This window comes from Macaca fascicularis, chromosome 17, assembly GCF_037993035.2.
Source record: "Macaca fascicularis isolate 582-1 chromosome 17, T2T-MFA8v1.1".
NCBI classification, from domain to species: domain Eukaryota; kingdom Metazoa; phylum Chordata; class Mammalia; order Primates; family Cercopithecidae; genus Macaca; species Macaca fascicularis.
The window spans coordinates 63,765,215-63,787,600 of record NC_088391.1 but is presented as its reverse complement, the minus strand read 5'-3'; the positions used below and the strand labels follow the sequence as shown (position 1 = coordinate 63,787,600).

At 36.7% G+C, this 22,386-nt stretch overlaps 1 protein-coding gene across 9 annotated transcripts in view; it reads right to left on the bottom strand.

Annotated features, from left to right (window-relative positions):
• The window catches only part of PIBF1 (progesterone immunomodulatory binding factor 1), a 238,531-nt gene that overhangs the window by 194,716 nt on the left and 21,429 nt on the right, over positions 1-22,386 (bottom strand). For all 9 annotated transcript variants that reach the window (XR_012427009.1, XM_005585991.4, XM_015439336.3 and 6 more), the window contains exon 6: positions 976-1,109. Coding sequence is in view for 8 of the 9 variants with exons in the window: in XM_005585991.4 (XP_005586048.3) it covers positions 976-1,109 (134 nt within the window). In the remaining variant the exon portion in view is untranslated. The remainder of the gene's footprint in view (positions 1-975; positions 1,110-22,386) is intronic.

Genomic DNA, 22,386 nt, shown 5'->3' with positions numbered 1-22,386 from the left:
AAATGCTTCTTTTGAACTCCAGCTTTATTCCAGAGCCCACTGAGCAGAGCTCTCAAGGATTTAAAGCTCCAATAATTATCATATTTTGGCATAATACCACATATATAAGAAATACCATGTGTCAATCATAATGGGAGTAGAAATGCCAATCTTCTATGCACAAATCTTTGCAAATTCACATATATTATGTAATTTATAATTTAAATTATGCAATTTAAATAATTCATTCATTCATTTAACAAATATTCACTGAGTGACTACCACATTTTAAGAATTATTTCAGGTGGAGTGAACAATTAAGGTAAGGTCATTCCATTTATATTACATACACAGTACATATATATTTAAAGGCTTTCATAAATATTTATTTGATCTTAGTTTATATAGTGCAGCTATCTGTATTAGCAACGTCTCATAAAAGATGAAACTTAGGCTCAGAATGAAAAGAGATGTACCAGGGACACACAGCTAAGTAGTAGCTCATTAAATTACCGAACAAACAACAGAAAAGAATATTTGTTAAACAAAGGTATTTGTTATAGCTACCTAGTAGCAAATATTAGGAAATATATTCTCAGAAAGTGTCTTTTGTTTTTTTTTTTTTTTTTGAGAGAGTATGTGTCTTCTGTCAGGAAGGAACAGCTGAAAAAAACTTCCGGGAAAACTGTTAAGCATTTAAATTAATTCCATTACATAAAAACAATCATCAAACAACCCTGAAAAAATATTTACACACGTGTGATTTTACTGGGTTTCTATCTTTGTTTACATTTTAAGACAGCAGTGACACCTAAATAAAACAAAAACAACCAATATAAAAATACAACATAAACCCAACAAACTGCTAAAACTGCATGCACTTGTGTAAAGAAGAATAAGGTAAAAAGTAAAATTAACGATTGTTGGTAAAAACTCAGGTGACTTTGATGCACGTTAAAATGGAGAACTACTACCACAGCCATTTTAACTACTTACCTCTTGACTTTATCATAGTTCTCTTGGCGGTAGTCACCTTGCTGAATTAACTGTTTTGTGTCTGCTAATTCTAAGGCCAAACGTTGACATCTAATTTGAACTTCAGAGTAGTTTTTTCTATCTTCCTCATATGTCTATAAATCAAAAGAATAATAACACATTTCAGACTAAACACTTAAAATAGTTGACCAAATTCTGTATTGAAGTCTTCTGTCAAGCTGTGATCGTCCTTGTAATTAAACAACAAAAAAATTCCTCGATTTTTAAATTTAGTAATTTTTCCCTACTCAAAGGCAAGTAATCTTAAGTTCACAGTGGTCTGTAAACTCAGTTGTTTAAAACTTAAACTATTTTTCAAATTAAAAAATACAACAACTATGTTTTAGTTACTAGGCTAAAACATAAATGACTACAAATATTAAATGGCTTTTAAAAAACATTTACTGAGTTACTACTATCAGATGCTAAAGATACAGAAGCGAATAAAATACACTTCCTCTTCTTGAGTTTACAATTTAGAGATGAAAAGTCATATGGATATCAGTATCTACAATGAAAAATCATTACTGAAGAGATTAATCACGCAGTTCCAATTTTGGTATTCATCAAAAAAGGAATCGTGTGACCCTGGAAACACATCTTTACACTGTTCTTCCCTCTACTCTCCCCATGCCAGCAGCATGTAAGAAAGGCATTGCTGATATGGGAAGAGCAATGGAAGTAAAAACCTTAAAGTTGGTCACAAGGTTCTTTACAATCTGGTGCTGCTTACTACAAGCCCCATTTCTCACCATTCCTAATATTCACACTTCACCTTCCAACCCTAATGGAGATCTGAAGTTCTCTGAACCCACTAATGCTGCTTCTAACCTGTTCCCACTGCCTGAATACCTGCATATAATCTAAATGTTGTCTCTTCAGAGCACTGATCTCACTGTATCATTACCATCATATTAGTTTTCTCTTTATCTCACCAAAGTGTAAACATCTTAAGGGTGGGGATTTTGTCTTGCTCACTGCTGGACCTCCACCACTTTAAACATTGCCAGGTATATAATAAGAATGAAATAAAGGCCAATAAAGAAATGATTAAATATGGGAAGCTGGGAAGGGAAGGAGATGGGACTAAATTCCTACTTATTTTCTTTCTTTGAACTCATCAAATCTTGCAACAAATCAACTCCACCTTCAGAAGCTGGCATGTTAAATGCATCCTGTGTTAAGTCACTACTGCTTAAGTAGCTGACCAGCTAAATCAGGTCCTATTCACTCCACACATACTGACTGGATCATTTCTGTGTGATTGGTTCTGGATGAGGCACTACAGATACAAAGATGAGTAAGACAATTCTGTCCTTTTTAAACTACTAAATATAACTTTGATATTTCAGTCCCCAAATTTCTATCGAAGGGCTATTTAAAAGAAGAAATTATGGAAAAACTATATTCAGTGTGTTTTGCTTTGGTATGGTATTATGTTCTTGTTCTACACTGAAGTTTTCCATGAGAATGGAATGTTACCATGGTACTTATTATGGGATTACAGCTGAGGATACGCTATCACCTCCTGAAGGATCATCACATACATCATTTCGGACCTAAGTCCTACAAGAATCTCTAGTTCTTCTGAAGAACGTGTTACCCTTCTAAACACCATTAATCAGGTCACTGTTTTGGAAGAGAGTATAGTGTTATGGCTAGGAAGGCAAGCTCCAGAATTCAACTGTCTAAAATTGAATTCCTGCAGTAAGACTCTGCACATGTTAGTTTACCTCTCTATTCTGGTCTCCTACCTCAGAGTTCTCGTGAGGCATATATCAAGTAATACATGTAAAGTACTTATAAAAATGCCTAACATAGTAAATGCTGATTAACTATAAATTAATATTGTTAGAATGCTTCCTCTTTGCTTTGGCTTCCAAAGAGATCACAGCCAAATTAACAGTTCAACTTTAATAACTGTACAAATGCCATGACGGAATTTGGAGGAAAATAAATACAAGGAATATAAACATTAAAGGATGGGCAAAAAACAGCTATCCCAAAAAACCCAAAGGAGTATTCGCAGAAACAATGGGTAAACCAGGGGTGTGTGTCAGGAAAAACAGTGGAAGACAGTGCTTTGAAGCAGTCAATAATATTGAGAAACACTACTGATTGGTACTAAGAAATACTACTGAGAACCAACAAAAAGCCTTTAGAGTATTCAGGGGTAGGGGCAGAAGGTGGAGTGCCAGGGACTAAAACAAATATATCTAAATACTCAGTACGTGTTTGTTTTTGGCTATTTTATATACATTGTCTGACATAATACTTAAATTTATGATGGGATGTAAAAATTATCCCCAGCTTCACAGATGAAAAAAACTGAGGCTTGGAAAGTCTCGGAGCTCCTAAGCAGTAGAGTGAGGACTCTAACCTAAGCTTGTCAAATCCAAATCAGTAGGCAACTCTTTCTACAGTTTAACAGTAAAAGTGGAGAAAATCTAGTAGCTAGAGAAGAAAACAGGGTCAATGAAGGTTTTAAAAGATGAAACAAGCTTGACAATATTCAAATATTGATAAGAAACAACTAATAGCAAAAGATGAATTACTGTTGGAGAAAAGGGGGCATATTCAGGGGAATGAAGCATACTCCTGAAAAAGGCTTCAGGATATGGGATCCACAGCTTAGATGTGGAGATTAGTCTTAGATCAGAGGCCATGTTCATCAAGGCAGGCTTTTTTCCAGCTGATACAGAGTATTAACAACTTGAATATTTTAGATAGCTCTTATCAATTTGCTACAGGCCACAGCCTACTCTTACCCTAAGGCTTCACAAATTTATATTATCCACCTGGTTTCTAAAGGCATACAATTTTCCCACCCCTTGAGGGCAAGACTCTTTCCATTATAAACAGTAAGAACAAACAAACCAGAATGAGTACAGATGTGAGTAGATTTGGTGGAAGGACAACGTGGGAGTTCTCATCTGAGGATTTCCACTTTCTCTGTGAAATGAAATGCCAAGTCATCTGCTGAATGTGACAAGAAATCTGGAAAACTGGAGATGTAAGAAGAGTGGCTGGTTGCCTTAGTAACCTCTGCGAAAAATGAGAGAACTAGAAATAATAGAATTATGACCAATTGTGTGGGTCCATTTGAGGCTGATAACAATAAACTGACAGTGCTTGTTACTGCTTGTGTGATTTTTGCCAGTAGTGCTCAGCTAGAAAAATAAAGAGTTGAGAGTTTTTCAGTCTGGTTTGATAAAAAGAAAGCTGGGAGAGGAATTAGAGGATACTGGCAAAAAAAAAAAAAGTTTAAGACCGATAACGTGGTGAGGGAAGAAAATAAATTTAGGAAAGGATTGATAAAGAAATAAATAATATGGATTGGAAATTCTGTTAAAGACAAGTTGAAAGCAGACAATGGGAAAACATAAAAATATAGGAAATAGGATGTTTAGTGGATCAAAGTGAATTGATAACTTCAGAAGTAACTCAGTTCTGGGTGACAAGGAACCAAATGTGGGCTATAAGACTGAATGTTAAAGTGGAGAAAAGGCAATCACTAGAGATGAGATCAATAAAATTCAAGGCCAAGGCTACAGATGAATTAATCACATAAAACCTAGGTAGCAGCTGAAGTGGAAAGGAAGACTAAATCTAGAGCAAGGCTTTCATTAAACAAAGAGGAATGTCCCAGTGGTCTGCAAATGAGAAATACTGTAAGGTGGGGTATCCAGATGACGAGTTCCCAAAGAAGCAGTGTTTTCTGTGAGTGCAACTGCAAAGATCTAAAACGATAAAGATAATCTGACCCTGAAATATTCAGGATTTTCAGAGAGCAGTTCCATAGGAGAATATACAGAGTGTAGTATTATTCATATTATATATATAGCATATATATCATATATGTATATATTTATAAATCTTTAAATATAAATACCATGTGCAAGTATAAACAGAAGCAAGTATAAGCGCAGTATAGAAATGCATATATTTGACCAGCACTTTATTTACAATTTTTCAACTGGAAAATTTCCCCTTAAATAAAATTATTACTTTTGTATTTTGAATTTAAAAATCTCCTGCACTTATTGTGAGCAATTAAAATAGAGTAAGACATAGCATTGGAAACAGGAAAACTAGCATCTTCCCTCAAAATAAACCCCATGACTACGTAGAACCGTGGTTAAAGCTATGGAGAGTAGAAAAGACTATTTTGTATCCTCCTCTGCATCCTTCCGTGGCTTGAGCTTAGCATAAACGTTTGTGGGAAGACTAAGCTCCAGCTCTAACCTAGAGTTTATCCTATTTTTTTCACAACACCTGATTCTTACCTGTCAGAAAAATGTATCACATGTGCTGTGGGCAGCCATTACTTGTCTCCCACATCATAAGGAAAACTTTAAGGAAGTTTTCTATAATCCTAGTAACTAATACTCTGCCTATTACATAGAAGGTTTGCAATTAGAGTCTGCGGAAGAAGAGGAACAAAAGAGGACATTAAATAGACTAAAACAAAAGAAGCAAAAAAAGTAAACTTTTCAAACATAAAGAAATGGACACATAAAATTTCCAGTCATCAGCCCTTTCTAACAGAAAATTTCTACATCATAGTAAATGGGCCAATAACAGTCAAGTCTCAATGTCTGTTCTCAATAAAAGGCAATTACTATGGATGTAATGAATTTCTAAACTTCATTGAAGTCTTTTGTCTCTCCCATGATGTAAACTGAGAAGAAAGCAGTAACCTATGTCTCAAAATAAATCTTTAATAAATGAAGAACTCCTGCCTGTGTGGAGGACAACTACGGAATTGGAAATAGGATATAGTGACATTTACCTTAAGGTTCAAATCTGAAGCAGTTTACATTGGACAACAGTTCAGTGAATGGTAAGAAACAGTTGGTTAGCTATTCTGGAAAACTAAGAATTCACTTGTCAGAATTCCCTCAAGTTTCACATTATCAATAATCTAATCCAAGCAATTAAATACTCAAAAGAACAAGAAACCTAATTAAGTTTTGACTGCTATAGGCTGTCCCTTGAAGTCACAATGAAGTCTGTTTTGCTGCCAGAGACAACTCTTGTCATAGTTAAGATCTTCAAGAAATTTTTCAAAAAGAATTTTGACTTCTAACGACAGACAAAATCTGAAGTGGTAAAGTCTACTATGCGTTAAAATGAAAATCTTAACAATTTCTATTACATGCTAAAATTTCAACTATATCCATTTGAATAAATGTGAATTCAAATAAATATTTAAGGCCTTTTTTTTTGAGACAGAGTCTTGCTCTGTCGCTCAGGCTGGAGTGCGGTGGCGTGATCTCGGTTCAGTGCAAGCTCCGCCTCCTGGGTTCATGCCATTCTCCTGCCTCAGCCTCCCGATTACTACAGGTGCCTGACACCACGCCCGGCTAATGTTTTCTATTTTAGTAGAGACAGGGTTTCACCGTGTTAGCCAGGATGGTCTCCTCGGTCTCCTGACCTCGTGATCCACCCGCCTCGGCCTCCCAAAGTGTTAGGATTACAAGCGTGAGCCACTGCGCCTGGCCGAGGCTTTTTTTTTTTTTTTTTTGAGACAGGGTCTCACTCTGTTGCCCAGTCTGGAGGGCACTGGCACAATCTCGGCTTACTGCAGCCTCAACCTCCCAAGCTCAGATGATCCTCCCACCTCAGCCTCCCGAGTAGCTGGGACTACAGGCATGCCACCATGCTCGGTTAGTTTTTTGTATTTTTAGTAGAGAAAGGGTTTTGCCATGTTGTCCAGAGTAGTCTTGAACTCCTGGACTCAAGGAATCCGCCCGCCTCAGCCCTGAAAGTGCTGCGATTACAGCCTCCCAAAGTGGGATTATAGGCGTGAGCCACCACGCCCAACAAAACTCAAGAATGAAGAAAGGTAACTTTCATCACATGTGGTGGACCCTAGATTGGAATAACAAACATGGGTTCAGATTCTGTCTCTCCTACTTATTGCTCTAGCAAGTCAACTTTTCTGGATTTACCTGATGCTTCTGCAGAGTGTGTACACTGATTCACTGGCTCATTTATTTTTATGTGGTCATTATTGCATTACACACTCTATTACGAGTATTAAGACATCACCCCCTAGCTCATGGGTCTAGCAGACTCCACCACTGCAAAATGCTACACTGATGTACTGGGAGGCAACTTTTATAGCCAACATTTTATTCAGCAAACTACCATAACAAATTTGAAATACTGGCTTCTCAACAGGCATTGACCCAAATATGTTTGAACCAAACAAATTTAAGTCTTAATGTTAAAGAGACCAAGTTGCTAAACTATCTTAAAAGTATCACTTATTAACCCCCAAATTTATCAATGCAAGAAAAGTATGGTTTCCCATGCCTTTTGAGTAACTGAGATAAGCCTTAACAGTAGTAACAGTGTGATGGTGCATGTCTGTAGTCCCAGCTACTCAAGCGGCTGATGTGGGAGAATGGCTTAAGCCCAGTAGTTCAAGGCTGCAGTGAGGTGTAATCATGCCACTGCACTCCCGCCTGAATGACAGACTGAGAGCTTGTCTGGAAATACAGATCAATAAAAATTAAAAAGTATTAACAAAGTTGATAGAAACGATAAAGTCCTATACCACACTTCTTCCCTCCAACAACGCCTACAAATTATCAGGAAAAAAATGAGACTATAACTACATTTGATTAATATGTTAATCATAAAAATTGCTATTTTAATGAGCTTGTCTTACTTAAGGTATGATGCTTCCATGTTTCAAGATTTTAGTTTTCTTCATATGAATCAATTTATTTTCTTGCTAGAGATGAATGTGGGGGGAGATATTTCATTCATAAGGTAACAAGCTCATATGAAGAAAGCGATAAAATCTTAAGTGTTCAACACTAATTGCTGTTGCATCTGATATGTCCATATGTTCATGAAGCTATTCCCCCTTAATTTGCTGATGCAATGGATTATGCTTTCTGTGCTGGAATATATTCTGTTTAATCATAAGTATTATTCTTTTGATACAACGGTAAAGTTCATTTGTTAACATTTTATTTCAAATTTTTACATCTGTAGTAGTCAATAAAATTGGCCTTAATGTTTTATTTTGCTTTTGTAGTCTCTTTCTCAGAAATTTCTTTTTCAATAGTTGGTAGAGTATAAGTAAGTGGAACTAGCTGTCTCTTTTTAAATCAACTGTGAACCCATTTGGGGTAATCTATCTGTGAACCTGCTGGTAATTTTATCAGTTGTACACTTTTACTCATTTTTGTAATACCTCTATGGTAACTGTTCTAATTCAAGTTCTCACTTCTGTCAATTTTAGTAAACTATATTTTGTTGGCACAATCACTTTCCTTTCTGTTTTCAAGCTTATTGCCACAGAATTGTATGTATTTTCCCTTACTTCACGTCAATTAATTCCAAACACCTTACTTCTACTTATCTTTTTCCAGCTTTCTCAAGATGAGTACTACATGTCTTTATTTTTTATCTGTTTTGAAATAATAAAGGCATTTCAAGGCTATAGATTTTCCTTTGGCAAATCTAAAGATTTCCTTTCCTTTAAATCTTTTTAAAGATTTCCTTTCCTTTAAATGTGTCTAAGAATTTTGATCCAAAAATGTTCTCATTTTAATTGCTTTCAGTTTTTCTTTCCTGTTTGATCCAAAAGATACGTTTCTAATTGCCACGTAAGTTTATTCCTCCTCACCTTTTATCTCTGGTTTCACTAAATTATGATAAAAAGTAGAAACTATATAATCTGTTCTTAAAATTTATTATATAATTTTTTTCTTAAAATTATTTAAGTAATTATTTTTCTTTCTTTTTTTTTTTTTTTTTTTTGAGACAGAGTCTTGCTTTGTCACCTAGGCTGGAGTGCAGTGGTGCAATCTCAGCCCAATGCAACCTCCACCTCCTGGGTTCAAGCAATTCTCCTGCCTCAGCCTCCCAAGTAGCTGGGATTACAGGCGCCTGCCACCACGCCCAGCTAATTTTTGTATTTTTAGTAGAGACGGGGTTCACCATGTTGGCCAGGTTGGTCTCGAACTCCAGACCTCAGGTGATCCATCTGCCTCAGCCTCCCAGAGTGCTGGGATTACAGGCGTGAGCCACCGCACCTGGCCCATTTTTCAATCTTTATCAATTTGCATTAAGCATATTTCCTATAAACAAATAGAGATGGGCTTGGTTTGAAGGTCAATGTGAGAGTCCTTCTTTTAACAGAACACTGTACATCCATTCCCTCACCTAGTGGAGGCAAAGGAGACTTTATCCACCTTATTTGGGGTGAGGAGTAAAGGGAGTAATCCACAGATTTGTATAGGCCGAGCTCTGCTGACAATCTGTTCTGCCCTTGCTTGGGGCTCTCTCACATTTTCTAGGCTTTCACTCAAGTCAGGGGAGAGAAATCTCAAATTTTGGTAGCCTATCTCCAAGACGGTCTCTATCGACTTCTTCCCTTGTATGCAGGAAGCTATTTTCTAATTAAGAAGTGCGTCTATTCCTCTTAATGATCTGCTTAACCAAAAGAATGTGGGAGAAGCAATTTTCTGGGATTTTGAAGTTACATCCTAAGAAGTCTTTAAGTTTCGTCTGAGTTTCTTGAATGCTTGCTTTGGAGGAGGCCAGCCGCCATGCCCTGAGACTGCCATGTTGAAGGACGCCCAAACTGATCACATGAAGAGGTCAAATGGAAAGGGAGTGATGTTTTGGTCATATCATCCTGGCTCCAAACCGGTGACTAAAGAAGACTTCAGATGACCCCAGTCTCAGTGAAGTAAGAAAAACTCAGCTGAACCTAACAACCTTCAGAGCTGTGACAAATAAATTATTTTGAGACAGCAAGTTTTAGGGTGATTTTGTTATGCAGCAATATGTAACTGGAACACTAGCTTTCCCAAAGTCCAAGACTTCCACTCAGATCCAGCTGCCTGCCAGAAGACAGCTGAGAGAGGGATAATTTGAACTGGAAAAGAAAGAAAAAATGAAATGCATTCACATTTTCATCCCCTAGAATTCCTTTACTTCCTCCTTTCAACTAAGCCTAAACAGCAATCTTATTCTATTCAGTAATGTTGACTATATAATTTAACATTAAAACAGTAAAATTAGCAGGAGTTCATTTAATTTTGAGTTTGGCAAGACTATGCTCAGTAGTGTGATGACTATATTGCCATCATTTTTCTCTATTTGAACTGTGAAACTTTTATTCATAGTAATGCATGATAGCACCTGGCCTTTATCTGGCTGAAATACCTAACCTACAAATTAAGTTGATGGCTATTTCTTTCTTATTTTTCTTTTTTTCTTTTCTTTTTCTTTTTTTTGAGGTGGAGTCTCACCTTGTCACACAGGCTGGAATACAGTGGTGCAATCTTGGCTCACTGCAACCTCTGCTCCCCCACCCCTACCCCAGGCTCAAGCAATCCTCCTACCTGGGATCACAGATGTGAGCCACGACACCGGGCGAAGTTTTTGGTTTTGGGTTTCTTTTTTTGGTAGTTTTTTGAGACAGGGTCTCATTCTGTCACCCAGGCTGGAGTGCAGTGGCACAATCTTGGCTCACTGCAACCTCTGCCTCCCAGGTTCAAGCAATTCTCTCACCTCATCCTTCCAGGTTCAAGCAATTCTCTCACCTCATCCTCCCGAGTAGCTCGGACTACAGGCCTGCACCACCACACCCAGCTAGTTTTTTGTATTTTTCAATACAGATAGGGTTTCACCATGTTGGTCAGGCTGGAGATTTTGTATTTTTGGTAGAGACAGGGTTTCACCAGGTTGGGCAGGGTGGTCTAGAACTCCTGAGCTCAAGCAACCCTCCTGACTCGGCCTCCCAAAGTGCTAGGATTACAGCCGTGAGCTACTGTGCCTGGACAGTTGACTACTGTTTTTTTAAACTGTCATCTGTGGTGCTAATGCCATGACAAAATTAAATGCAAACATGGGCAATGACATCATAGTGATAGTACTCTATTATAAATTACTCATCGTGATGAACCATCATATACATCTATTAATTTCTGAGGTCATTAAAACAATTAAATCATAAAATTAAAAATTATCAGAAAGAACTCTTAGATACTCCAAAACATATCTGTGGAATCTGGCTTGAGAAACACTATGCAGATCAAGAGAACGAAGTTATCATGGTATCTCTGGATTTAAACCAAGGTATTTGGTTAAGTTTCCTCCTGAGTTTTCCTCTGCCATAATGTAGTGATACACCCTTTTGGCCACTGGGTTCAAAATTTCATCTCAAAACCCAATAAGCCCTTCAAAACTTGCCCCTAAAATTTAAAAGCTCCTAGATTTACTAAAGATTATACACACAGTAGCAAAGGACAAAAAAAGTCTCATTACTCTTTAAAAGATTATGTCTCTTCATACGGCATGTATAAAACAATCAGCTAAATGAAGCTTCTTCCCAATAATGTCATACTTAAAATTGCATTCATTTTAGCTTTCCCATGAATTTTTTCCCCTCATGCACTTTTATCCATAAGTCATTTGTGTTATTTGTAAAAACTTAACAGGTTTGTGAAGGAGCAATTTTTTAGAGATTTTAGAGGTATAGGCAAGAGATGGATTTTAGTAAGTCCAAGTTGTAACATAATAGTGTATGACTCCAATTATATTCTTGAATTTGTTAAATACATTAAAATATATTAATTTTATATTAGAGGCAAGAAATGGCATTAATATATACATTTCTCTCTCTCTTTTTTTTTTGAGACGGAGTTTCGTTCTGTCACCCAGGCTGGAGGGCAATGGTGCGATCTCGGCTCACTGAATCTCCACCTCCTGGGTTCAAGTGATTCTCCTGCCTCAGCCTCCCAAGTAGCTGGGACTACAGGTGCCTGCCACCACACCCAGGTGACTTTTCTATTTTAGTAGAGACGGGGTTTCACGATGTTCAGGCTGTTTTTGATCTCCTGACCTCAGGCGATCCACCCACGTCAGGCTCCCAGAGTGCTGGGATTACAGGCATGACTCATGGAGCCCAGTCAATATATAAATTTCAAATCGTGAAATATAATTAAAAATTTAAGGTTATTTTTAAATCTCAATAAGTTAACAAAAATAACTTTAAAAAATGATTTGTAGTCATGATCCATGAACCTGCCACATTAGAATCTTGGGTTGTTTATTAAAAATTGAGGTTCTGGCCAGAAAGCAGTGGCTCACACCTGTAATCCCAGCACTTTGGGAGGCCGAGGCAGGTGGAGCACGAGGTCAGGAGATCAATACTATCCCGGCTAACACAGTGAAACCCCGTCTCTACTAAAAAAATACAAAAAATTAGCCGGGCATGGTGGCGGGCACCTGTAGTCCCAGCTAATCGAGAGGCTGAGGCAGGAGAATGGCGTGAACCCGGGAGGCGGCGCTTGCAGTGAGCTGAGATCATGCCACTGCACTCCAGCCTGGGCAACAGAACGAGACTCTGTCTCAAAAAAAAAAAAATTGATGTTTTTAGTTCCACCTCAGACCAAAATAGAACCCATGTCGGTGGCTATGAATCTAAATTTTAAGCAGTGCTTATGCACTTTAAATTTAATATAAAGAGGCAAATCTATCACCGTTTACTAATAAATCTGTTAAGCATTCTAGTATAATTATAACTGATGGGTATCTTCATAAAGATGTACCTTATAAAGAAACTTTAAGCTCATCACTTGGATAAGATAAAAAGAAATCTCAGAAAACAGTTAATACCCCCTAAAATATAAACATTTTAATAAACAAATGTTTCATCAATGAAATAACTGATTTTCATACAAATAAAATTCACTGAATTACGCATGAATACTTAAGATGAACCTCAAGATAATCTTGCAGAATTTTTTAAAGAATGTAAGTTTCAAAACAAGGAAGTTATCTTGACAAAACTCTTCTTGCTTCCTAGTTACTAAAGTTCTCATAAGAGAAAAATATTTCACCATTTCCTCATGAAATGTAATAATTTTATTAAGAGTGGACTCACTAATGCCTTACACTATATCTCTAACATGACATCTTTTTGAAATGAAAAAGCATACTGAACTAACTCTATAATGGCAAAACAGCAACACACAGCTGAGTTGCATGTGATCAACCAAAATTTTGACCTGCTAATAGAGAAAATTCATAAGTAGGAAATAAAGTTATCTATAAGCACTTTTACAAACATAAAGTACCATACACAAGATCATATACATAATATAGCTCAAAATATGCTAGAATTAAACTACATTACTGGCACTTGTAAATAAACTCCAGACTTGAAGTAAAAGATGAGCCCTATTTTCCAGTGTTATAATAGTATCTAGACGTTATTTCCAACTAACTAAAGATCTGGAAAAAATTACAAAAGGAAATCCCAGAAATCCACTAAAACTGCCACTTCAGAAAGAGTAATTTCTTTTTAAAGGTCAAGAATCACATTCTGGCCAAGTGCAGTGGCTCACGCCTGTAATCCCAATACTTAGAGAGGCCAAGGTGGGAGGATCGCTTGAGGTTAGGAGTTCAAGACCAGCCTGACCAACATGGTGAAATCCCCTCTACTAAAAATACAAAAATTAGCCAGGCATGGTAGCGCATGGCTGTACTCCCAGCTACTCAGGAGGCTGAGGCAGGAGAATCGCTTAAACCCGGGAGGCAGAGGTTGCAGTGAGCCAAAATCATGCCATTGCACTCCAGCCTGGGCAAGAGCGAAACTCCGTCTCCCCCCAACCCCCACCCCTCCAAAAAAAAACCTTCTATTAAATTTCTTTAACAGTTTTCATCTCACACAAACAAAAGCAGAGTCAAATTAATTGTGTAATTGTGTGGCTTTAATGATTTAATGTGGCTTTAACAGAATTTAAAATCCTGAATGTTTTTGGTTTAAACAGAATTTAAAATTCTCAACATTTCTGGTAGGCATAATTATGAAATTAGTGCAATAACTGAGATATATCTGAATACATATTATGGAACACAAATTTTTGTTTTGATACTCCATTCTCCAAGTTCTAAATATATTAAATTTTACTAGAAAAAGATACTATCTGGTTGATTGCAGGCATTTTATATGAAATAATGAATATAAATTAAAATAAGGTAACTAAATGTAAAGCTTTGGGTCTCTAGGTCAAAAATAACCAGAATTTCCAAATAGCCCCCAACAGGTTTAATTTTAAAAAAAAAAAAAAAAAGATGGACATACACTGCCACCAAGTGGTGAAAAAAATTAAGACCATTTTGGATAAGAGATCCATAAAGTAAAATGGAAAGATTGAGAATAATTTTTTTTTTCCCAGATTCATGAACTTTCTGTAGAGAATAAACTTTTAAAGCAAAATGGAAAGTTTGTTTTCTTAATTGCCGGTCTCAAAACTCTGAGATATGCCTAACAAATACCTTAGTTTCTCTTAGTAAACCACTATGGAATTGTCATTATTGCTATCATTTTCAGCATTTAGGTGAGTTTCCTAGTATTTTTTGTTTTTGTTTAGTAGCGCTTAGCCTGAGGCCAGTCCCATTCTGTGCCAGGTTGGATGGATCAAGGTGCATCAGAAAATCTTTGGTCTTTCTAGGTTGGAGAATCAGAAGACAGAGTTTACGGGAACTGCAGCTGCTCTAAATGAGGAGGAAATTTCAGAGACAGCCAGAGAGGGGAAACTGAATTCTTTGGGTAATTTCTGCCTGAGTATCTGGCTACCCTCTAAACAACACATGTGTAGGACAGACTCTAAGCAGCCCTACTAAGATCAAAAAAATTGAACTGAAATTTGAACTGCTGCCCAATAGACAGAGTATGTATGCTGTTTGAGTACAACGAAGTAATTTCCTGCTAAAACAAAAACATCACCACTGTTTAGAGGTACATAAAATGCAGCGTCTCAACAACATAATAGTCACAATGTTCTCATCTACATTTACTTAATGGTCTGAACAATTTTAAGTTACTTGACATCTGAGGAAAGAGGAACATGTGACTCATTTCTCAAAGAAAAGGCAATCAACAGAGATCAACTCCAAGGTGACCCAGTGTTTGGAATTAGCAGACAAGAATTTTAAAGCTCCTATTTTAACAATTCTCAGTGGTATAAAGGAAAATATGTTCATAATAAGTAAACAAATAGCAGATAAATAAAAGCTGTAATAAATAACCAAACTGAAATTCTAGAAGTAAAAAATTCCACACTTAAGTACTTAAGAGAAACAAAAACATGTCCACACAAAAAACCCTACTCAAATGTTCTCAGAGCTTTGTTTGTAAAGTCTCTGAATTGGAAATAACTCAAAATGTCCATCAAATGGTAAATAACTAGAGCCATTCAATGTAACATCACTCAGTAATTAAAACGAAGAAATTACTGACAAATGGAAAAAAAGTTCAGCATTTTCTCATAAAATTAAATGTGACTGGCAGATGGCTAGATGGAGAGATGTTTGATAAAACAAATACAATAAAAATGTTAATGGCAGAAATTTAGTGATAAATGTACTGGTGTCATTGTAAAATTCAAGTTATATTTGAAAATTTCTATAATAAAATGGCAAAAAAATTACACTCTGGGGCAGGTGATCAATTTTGAACATGCTAATTTAGGGAATATAAGCTGACTGATAGTTATTAAAAAGAAAACACATTCATTTATAATCAGTCCACTTACCTTTTGAGATCTTCCTCCAATTTGCCCTACTAGTCTGTTGTTCTACTGCTCAGAAAAACTTTACAAACTTGAGATTATACTTTGTGCTTCCTCATCAATAAATGTATTAAATTTTTTTTTTTTTTTTTTTTTTTTTGAGACAGAGTCTTGCTCTGTTGCCTAGGTTGGAGTGCAGTGGCACAATCTTGGCTCACTGCAACCTCCGCCTCCTGGGATCAAGCGATTCTCCTGCCTTAGTCTCCTGAGTAGCTGGGACTACACGTGTTTGCCACCACACCTGACTAATTTATGTATTTTTAGGAGAGACAGAGTTTTACCATATTAACCAGGCTAGTCTCAAACTCTTGACATCAGGTGATCTGCCCACCTTGGCCTCTCAAAGTGCTGAGATTACAGGCGAGAGCCACTGTGCCCAGCCCAATAAATGTATTAAAATGTTAAATAATGAATAAGATTGGACTTAACAGTTATATCTGAAGAATACTTCTATTTTTGTTTTTTATTTAGTTCTTTTTTATTCCTTTTTTTTTTTTTTTTTGGCTCTTATCCTTCAACTACTAAAGAGAAAACAATTCCCTGAGAATTCATGGTAACACTTCTTACAAAGTCTGTCCATTTCTCCCAAGAGGTAGAAGCAATTCAGAAATCTATTTATAGATGAATGGATAAAGCAAATGTGGTATATACACACAATGGAACATTATGCAAACTTAAAAAATAAGAAAAAAAAAAGAGCATGAATTAGTTCAACCTAATTGTGACAGACAATTGTGGAAGACAGCGTGGTGATTCCTCAAGGATCTAGAACTAGAAATACCACCTGACCCAGCAATTCCATTACTGGGTATATACCCAAAGGATTATAAATCATGCTACTATAAAGACACATGCACACGTATGTTTACTGCGGCACTGTTCACAATAGCAAAGACTTGGAACCAACCCATATGCCCATCAATGATAGACTAAAGAAAATGTGGCACATATATGCCACGGAATACTATGCAGCCATAAAAAACGATGAGTTCATGTCCTTTGCAGGGACATGGATGAAGCTAGAAACCATTATTCTTAGCAAACCATCCCAAGGACAGAAAACCAAACACCACATGTCCTTACTCATAAATGGGAGTTGAACAATGAGAACACTTGGACACAGGGAGGGGAACATCACACACTGGGGCCTGCCAATGGGTGGGGGGCTACGGGAGGGATAGCATCAAGGGAAATACCTAATGTAGATGACGGGTTGATGGGTGCAGCAAACCACCATGGCAGGAGTACACCTACGTAACAATACCTGCACATTGTGCATATGTACCCCAGAACTTAAAGTACAATAAAAAAAAAAGAAAGAAAATTCTGTCACATGCTACAACATGGATAAACCTTGAGGACATTATGCTAATTGAAACCAATCACAAAGGGGCAAACACTCTAGGATCCTACTCATAGGAAGAATCTAATCAAAATCATAGAAACAAAGTTAAAAAATGGTTACCAATGACTAGGGAGAGGGGAGAGGGAGAATTAGTGTCTAGTGGGTACAGTTTTCAGTGTTGCAACATACAAAAGTACTGAAGATCTGTTGCACAACAATGTCAGTATACTTAACACTACTGAATTGTATACATGAAAATGGTTAATGTAGTAAATTTAATGTTACGTTATTCACTGTAATTTTTAAAGTCTGCCAATTTTTAAAAACTAGAATTAAAAACCCTGTCAATGGCTTTTTGAAAGTCCATGTAATTTGTTCTCTATTTTCTCTTTATATACAGGTGAAATATAATTTGTCCATTTATACTACTCTGTTGACCTTCCCCTGCAGGTTTAACTTGCCTAAGTATTCACTGATCCTAATCTTCATGCATTACACAAGCTCAGTAAGCATAAAAGTGTGCTTTATCAGTTTGTAAATGTGGAGGTCCTTAGTTTCTAGAGTCAGGCAGGCAATTTACCAGCTTTCAAGCAATTACACCTACTTCAAGTGCTATATTTGGTAACAGTATTACACATGTGCTGCAGTTTCAGGTTCATCCTTTAAGTCCCTTAGAATTCTTGGGTGAATACCATCCAGTCATGTTTTTTTCCAAAAGCGTATGTTGTATCCAACTTTAAAATTACATAAAGTCATTAATAAGAATAATGTTGCTTATCTTAAGATATCCAACCTTAGATAAGTATAAGCTGAAGAATAAAATATTTGTTGAATCACTTTATGAAGATCTTTTGAATGTCATATGAAAAATGTGGATCATGTCTTATTAAAAATTAGTAACTTCACACCGGGCGTGTTGGCTCACACCTGTAATCCCAACACTTTGGGAGGCCGAGGCAGGCGGATCACGAGGTCAGGAGATCGAGACCATCCAGGCTAACATGGTGAAACTCCGTCTCTACTAAAAATACAAAAAATTAGCCGGGCATGGTGGCCTGTGCCTGTCGTCCCAGGTACTCAGGAGGTCGAGGTAGGAGAATGGCGTGAACCTGGGAGGCAGAGTTTGCAGTGAGCCGAGATTGCGCCACTGTACGCCAGCCTGGGCGACAGAGCAAGACTCCATCTCAAAAAAAACAGCCGGGTGTGGTGGCGGGCACCTGTAATCCCAGCTACTTGGGAGGCTGAGGCAGGAGAATCGCTTGAACCCGGAAAGCAAAGGTTGCAGTGAGGCGTGATTATACCACTGCACTGCAGCCTAGGTGACAAGAGCGTGAGTCTGACTCAAAAAAAAAAAAATCTAGTAACTTTATAGTGGTTGCAGCTACTAATATCATGGACCTTCTCCCAAAACATACTATGGCAGTGTATCTTACCGCTTATTGAACAACGTAACACTTCCTTTTATTTGTCAAATTTAGGAAAACTTAGAATCAGTGAACACATTTTCACTGGATATATTTTCGATTTACTCACTACGAAATAAAATATTCATTCCTCTGTAAGGACTTAGAACAGACACCTTGAAACATGGCACCCTGGCATACTGAGTATTTTAACCTGAAGGAAAATTAAGAAAACTGCAGAAACAGGGTGGTCTCCCTGACCTTCTCCCAACCCACCTCTCTTGAAGTGGGCCACAGAAATGAAAATTTCCCTTTCCCCTTTCTCCCTTGAGGCAGGTCATCAAACCTAGGAAGGTCACTCTCTTTCTCCCTCCCCTCTCCCCTAAGGTGACAGGTGTCCCACCCTATACCCAATGGGAAGGAATGTCACACACACAGGCCAAGAAGAATGTGAACAAACAAGCCTTGCTAAATTCTCCCAGTTGATTACCATCAGATCATACTCTTTTGTCTTCCAATCATACTTATGCATGACTATCCACAAAAATACATTTTCCCCGGGTCTTTTAATTCTCATTTCTGAAGGCTCCCATGTCACGTAAAATTTATATTAAATTATACATATAAATTTATATATACATTTGTTATGCTTTTCTCTTGTTACTCTTTTATTATTGGGGTCTCAGCCATAAACCTCGCAATGGGTGAGGAAAATATATTACTTTTTCTCCTATTATAGTTAAAAGGAAAATTTACTCTTTTGGATCAAGAAACTTAAAATTAATGACACCATTGGAAAAGTCGAAATTTTCTTGCTACTTCCTTTGGATATAATGGGCATTTCTGTGTTTTTATTGTCTGCTTCAGGCCAACAGTAAGTATATATACACAGCCCACAGACTGAAGAGGAAAGAAACATGAAATACCACTGGGTAAAAAACACTCAGATAAGAACATTCCAAGTAACAAGAGAAAAAACAGAAACCTTCAACTGAAAAACTGACAATTTCATTTAGCACTTTCATAAATTAGGGGTTTGGGATTAGTTTTAAAAGTCCTAGAGACAATGGTTCTCACTGATGACAACTGAACCTCAGTAACCTGACAGTGTCCAATCACCTCTTCAACTTCCCCCAGCCCCATTTAAATAACCCAGATCTTTTTGTAAACCCTCCTCTAGTGATAACATTCTCTATCTTCCTTACCCACTTACAAATATATTCTTCAGTTGTTTTTTAAATCGAAATTCAACTTTTTGTGACATAATTAAAACTCTAGCTATTAAGAGATAAATTATCTCACTTCACTAAATTATTATTTTTTAAACCACTATCTAGATATTAAGAAAGTCCCACAGAATTAATCAGGAGTAATTCAATCAACAAACACCCCTGTGTTCTAATAGTTTCCCCAAATATCATAATTACAGAAACATGTATTATAATAAAAAAAGACTCTTTTTATTACATGGATACTAAAGTGGGGAGCCTTAAACATAGTTATAACTGGGTATCCAACAGTACTGCCTACATTATTGGTTAACAATTACATGAATGTCCTTCTGCTGTTGTGGACAATGAGAAAATTCTTACGGTTACAATGTGATTTTAAATACATCAGTTGTGATCTCTCCTATCTTAAGGAAAAAAACAAAAAAACAAAAAACAAGCCTTCCCTGACTCCATGTTTCCTGTAATTGCCAACTCTCTTTGTTCCTCTACACAGTAGTGTTACTCAGAAAGAGTTGTTTATACTCTATGTCCAATTCATTTCCTCCATTCACTCTGTTTGACCCTATCCCTCCTCCAGAACTACTCCTGACAAGGTTTTCAATGACCTTGTTAAACACAGTGTCAATTCTTAGTCTTCATCTAACTGTACCTATCAACAGCATTTGAAACAGCTAGTCACTCTCTTTTCCTTGACAAACTTTTGCCCTTTGATTTCCCGGACATAAAATTCTCTTAATTTCCCTATTTCACTGGTAACTCCTCCTTCTCTCTCCCACATTGCAATGTTGAAGTGCCCTGGAGCTCAAGCTGTGGTCGTCTTCTCTTCTCTGCACTCACTCTCCTTTGGTAATCTCATCTTGGCTTTAAATGTCATCTTTATGCTGATGACTCTTGAATGTTTATCTTCTAAAGTTCACCATCTGTACATCCACATATCTTTGACTGTACATCTAACAGATCTCTCAAACTCAACATGTCTAAGATCCACACTCTTTTGCACTCAAGTCAGCCTCATTCACAATCTACCCATCTCAGCTGAACAGAAATCTATCCTTCCAGTTATTCAAACCAACATTTTTCAGAGTTAATTTGACTCCTATCTTTCTTTAACATCCTCCATCCAATTCATGACTCTACCTTTTTTCTATTGGCTCCACTTTTAATATAAATCCAGAATCTACCACTTCCCTTGCTACCATCTGGATCTGAAACACAATAATCTCTCACCTAGATTACAACAACCTCTTAACAAGTTTCTCTGTTTCCATACTTACAGCTCTACAGTCTATTCTCAGGAGAGAACTTTCTTTAAAAAACATTATCCAGGACAATAGGAAAGTTTTAAAATACTCATTAAAAGAAATTCAATAAATGAAACATTTGTTGACGGTCTACTATGTACCAACTAGAATGATACTTTAAATAGACTTGACTCTTGAACGATATAGGGGTTGGGGTACCAACTCCCATACAGTCAAAAAAAAATCCATGTGTAACTTTTAACTCACTGAAAACTTAACTACAAATAGCCTACTGTTGACTGGAAGTCTTACTATAATATAGTCTATTAGCAAATATTTTCTATATTATATGTATTATATACTGTATTCTTACAATAAAAGCTAGAGAAAGAATATTTTTAAAAAATCCTCAGAAAATACATTTACAGAACTGTACTGTATTATGGATGCTCTAAGTTTTACATAATCTGTTTACAAGATTAATGGTCTGTCCAAAGGGCAACCCAAGAGGTGCAGACCTCAATCTGCAATTTAAGCAATTTAACTTTTTCTTACAATGTCATAAATTTTCTCTGCTGCTTGAGAGCTCTTCCAGCATCACTGGTGACACTTCATATGGTTCCCATGGTGTTATCCAAGGCTTACAGTCCTGCACTAAACATGACGAAAAATAATATGCCAGAACTGCAAGAAATCACTTTTTATTGTGATTCACATTTTACTGGAGAACTGCTCACGTGGGGATGATTAGCATCATACAGTGTTTTAAGCGGATATCCCAAACCCTTGAGTCTACCAGAATAGCCAGGAGGATGCTAAGAAATTATTACAGTAGTAAAGTATGTACTACAGTTAATTTTATGCAGTTATGATTTAATACTGCATCTTTACATTTGTTTCCTTTGTTTCTACTGAAAATAGCACCATGTAAGGTGTGTTTGTATGCATGCTTTGATAAATTTTAACTTTTGATAATAGATCTGTGTAAATTTTATGGTAGTAAATGATAAAATATAGTACCTACATGTATTTTATGCATTCATTACATAACTTTTTCTTAAATTTTTTCTATATTTCTAGGCTACATAGTTCATATGTGAGTTTTTTCAAATTGTCACAAACTTCCAAAAAATTTTCCAGTATATCTATTGAAAAAAAAATGTGTAAATAAATCTACACAGTTCAAACCCATGTTGTTCAACAGTCAACTGTATATGTCAGATTATGTCAGACCTCTTTCCAAAATCCTGCAACTTTTCATTTCTTTTAAGGTTAAAATCGAAGTCTGTATGATGACCTCAACAGACTCATTACCTCTCTGATCTTAACTACAACTATTCTCCTCCTCCCTTCAAGCATACCAGTCATATTACGCTCCTCAATCTTCCACAAATACCAAAGTACCCTCTTGCCTTTGCATTGGCTGTTCCTGCTATCTAGAAGCTCTTCCCTGAGCTGTCTCAAGGAAGACAGCCTTGTTCTCTCTCTCACTTCCTCAAGGCTTTGTAAACTTCTACACGCTGCTTAATGAGACCTACT